The sequence below is a fragment of the Pollachius pollachius genome, assembly GCF_949987615.1.
Source record: "Pollachius pollachius genome assembly, chromosome: 8".
NCBI classification, from domain to species: Eukaryota; Metazoa; Chordata; class Actinopteri; order Gadiformes; family Gadidae; genus Pollachius; species Pollachius pollachius.
The window spans coordinates 2,827,413-2,829,912 of NC_136941.1; the positions used below are offsets into that span (position 1 = coordinate 2,827,413).

The 2,500-nt window shown below is 44.8% G+C and overlaps 1 protein-coding gene across 1 annotated transcript in view; it reads left to right on the top strand.

Moving 5' to 3' along the window:
* Nucleotides 1-2,500, top strand: part of hdac7a (histone deacetylase 7a) — a gene marked incomplete at its 5' end in the record, with an annotated part of 32,773 nt that overhangs the window by 20,003 nt on the left and 10,270 nt on the right. Inside the window, 4 exons of the mRNA XM_079742294.1 lie at nucleotides 1-62; nucleotides 1,265-1,320; nucleotides 2,271-2,358; nucleotides 2,489-2,500. The exon at nucleotides 1-62 is cut by the window's left edge and continues 46 nt beyond it; the exon at nucleotides 2,489-2,500 is cut by the window's right edge and continues 108 nt beyond it. Coding sequence (XP_079598420.1) covers nucleotides 1-62; nucleotides 1,265-1,320; nucleotides 2,271-2,358; nucleotides 2,489-2,500 — 218 coding nt within the window. The remainder of the gene's footprint in view (nucleotides 63-1,264; nucleotides 1,321-2,270; nucleotides 2,359-2,488) is intronic.

Here is a 2,500-nt window from a genome sequence, read left to right on the forward strand (position 1 = left end):
CGCGCATGGCGGCGGGCAGCATCACCGAGCTGGCCTTCCGGGTGGCCAAGGGAGAGCTGAAGGTACCTCGACACTCTGGGCCCCACGGTGCACCAATCAGAGTCTTGGTCTTTATTGTGTAGCAGCTAGGGTAGTCCCAACATTCAAACTCACCCTAAAGTCCTCACTATGTAACATAGGCTGAAGTTCTCACTATGTGACACACACTAACGTCCTCACTATGTAACACACGCTAAAGTCCTTACCATGTAACACACACTAATGTCCTCACTATGTAACACACGCTAAAGTCCTTACCATGTAACACACACTAACGTCCTCACTATGTAACACACGCTAAAGTCCTCACTATGTAACACACACTAAAGTCCTCACTATGTAACACACGCTGAAGTTCTCACCATGTAACACATACTAAAGTCCTCACTATGTAACACACGCTGAAGTTCTCACCATGTAACACACACTAACGTCCTCACTATGTAACACACACTAAAGTTCTCACTTTGTAACACACACTAAAGTCCTCACAATGTAACACACACTAAAGTCCTCACTATGTAACAAACACTAAAATCCTCACTATGTAACACACACTAAAGTCCTCACTATTTAACACACACTAACATTAACCCACTTGTTAGAAGGACCCCAGAAATACTAGAGGCCCGACTTTGTTAGAAAAATGAAAAGTGTATTTTTTTCTTTGTTTGTTGTTGTTTTCTGCTGCACAAATAGTGTTGTTTACTATAGTTTAATAAATACATGCTAAGTAACATCCTAGTAGCTAAAATACGGAAATGCGTCTAAGTTGTTTTATGGATCCGACAAGTATGTACACTATCTACCCCTTGTGCTGAATCTGTAAAACCCCACTCCACTGTAGGTTATAAAGTTGACTAGACTTAAAAAAAACCTTCAGTGATGTTTGACTAAATATTTCCACCAGTTCCTTCAGTTCGGAGCAGAGTAGCGTCGAGGTATCTTCTGTGATCCTCTTTGATCGCTTGTGATTGTAATGTAGCGTGCTTTCTGGTCAAACCCACCAGGACGCGGTCACAGCGCAATCCGGATCAGTTCCGTCCAGAAATCACTCTTGACTCAGAACTAGTGTTGGGAATACAAACATCACGACATGAAAGAGGCCTTAGCAGCGGTGCTCTGTGATGAGTTGAAGGGTTAAAGCGCTGTGTTGTGTCTTCTTCACAACGAGCCGGTGGAATGAGTAACATCTGGGGACCTCTTCCCTCCCCCTCCCCCTCAGAACGGATTCGCTGTGGTCAGACCACCTGGGCACCATGCAGACCCGTCCAACCCCATGTAAGTTTGTGTGTCTGTGCGTGTGTGTGTGGGTTTGTTTTTTTTGTGTGTGTATGTGTACGTGAATGTGTTTGTGTGTGTATATGTGTGCGTGCGTGTGTGTGTGTGTGTGGGTGTGGTGGGTGTGTGTGAATGTTTGTGTGTATGTGAATGTGTATGTGTGTGGGTTTGTGTGTCTGTGTATCCCTGCATGTGCGTGTGTGTGTGTGCGTTTGTGTGTGTGTATGCGTGTCATTGTTTGTGCGTCTGTACATGTGTGTGTGTGTGTGTTTAGTCCATGGCTGTGCGTGTGATGTGTTTATGACCTGTGGGTGAAGGAGAGGGGACACTCAGTGGGGGGGGGAGGGGCTGGAGAGCTAACGCTAGCTCTCTGACGCACGTAAGCTAGCCTACCGGCCCTCCTCCGCGCCTCTGTCTCGACCGCAGTCTGGTCCACCTTATGTGACTCACCCGCCCTTCCCTCCCCGCTACACCCTCACACTAATGTCCTCTCTGTCCTCAACTAGACAACTAGTCAACTAGACGTTTAGCGTACAACATACACTGATATTTAGTGCGCACAATGAAGGGAAATGCTAGCGTACAACGTCAACAGTTGTGTGAGCCATTTGGGGTCATTTCTTATTTGTAATTTCACATGCCAAGAACGGAAATAGGCACCGACAAGACATTCAATTAACTTAACAAAGTTCACGTCATTCTGTCTTATTTTAGAAAGACAAGCTGGCCATGTGCAGCAGTCTGCTGGTGAATTAAATAATTTATGTATCCTTAAGTATTAAGGAAAAACACTTTGCAAAACACTTTTTCATTTTGCTCTATTAGGATTAAATATCTTGTTTTTTTTCTTCCAGGAACTTAATGAACATGTTCATTGAATGATCATTAAATGTCACTCTCACGCTCTCTCTCTTGCCCTCTCCCGCTCTCTCTCCCTCTCCCATATTTAGGGGCTTCTGTTATTTTAACTCGGTTGCCATAGCAGCCAAACAGCTCCAGCAGAAGATGAGTGCCAGTAAGGTCCTGATTGTTGATTGGGTAAGCCCTTCCTCATCCTCTTCCTTGTCCTCTTCCTCGTCCTTCTCCTCTCTAAAACACTGAGTCAGTTTTAGCAGAGACTTTAATCAATACCAAATTCTGTCTGTTTGTATGTCTGTTCTCCCATCAGGATGTTCACCAT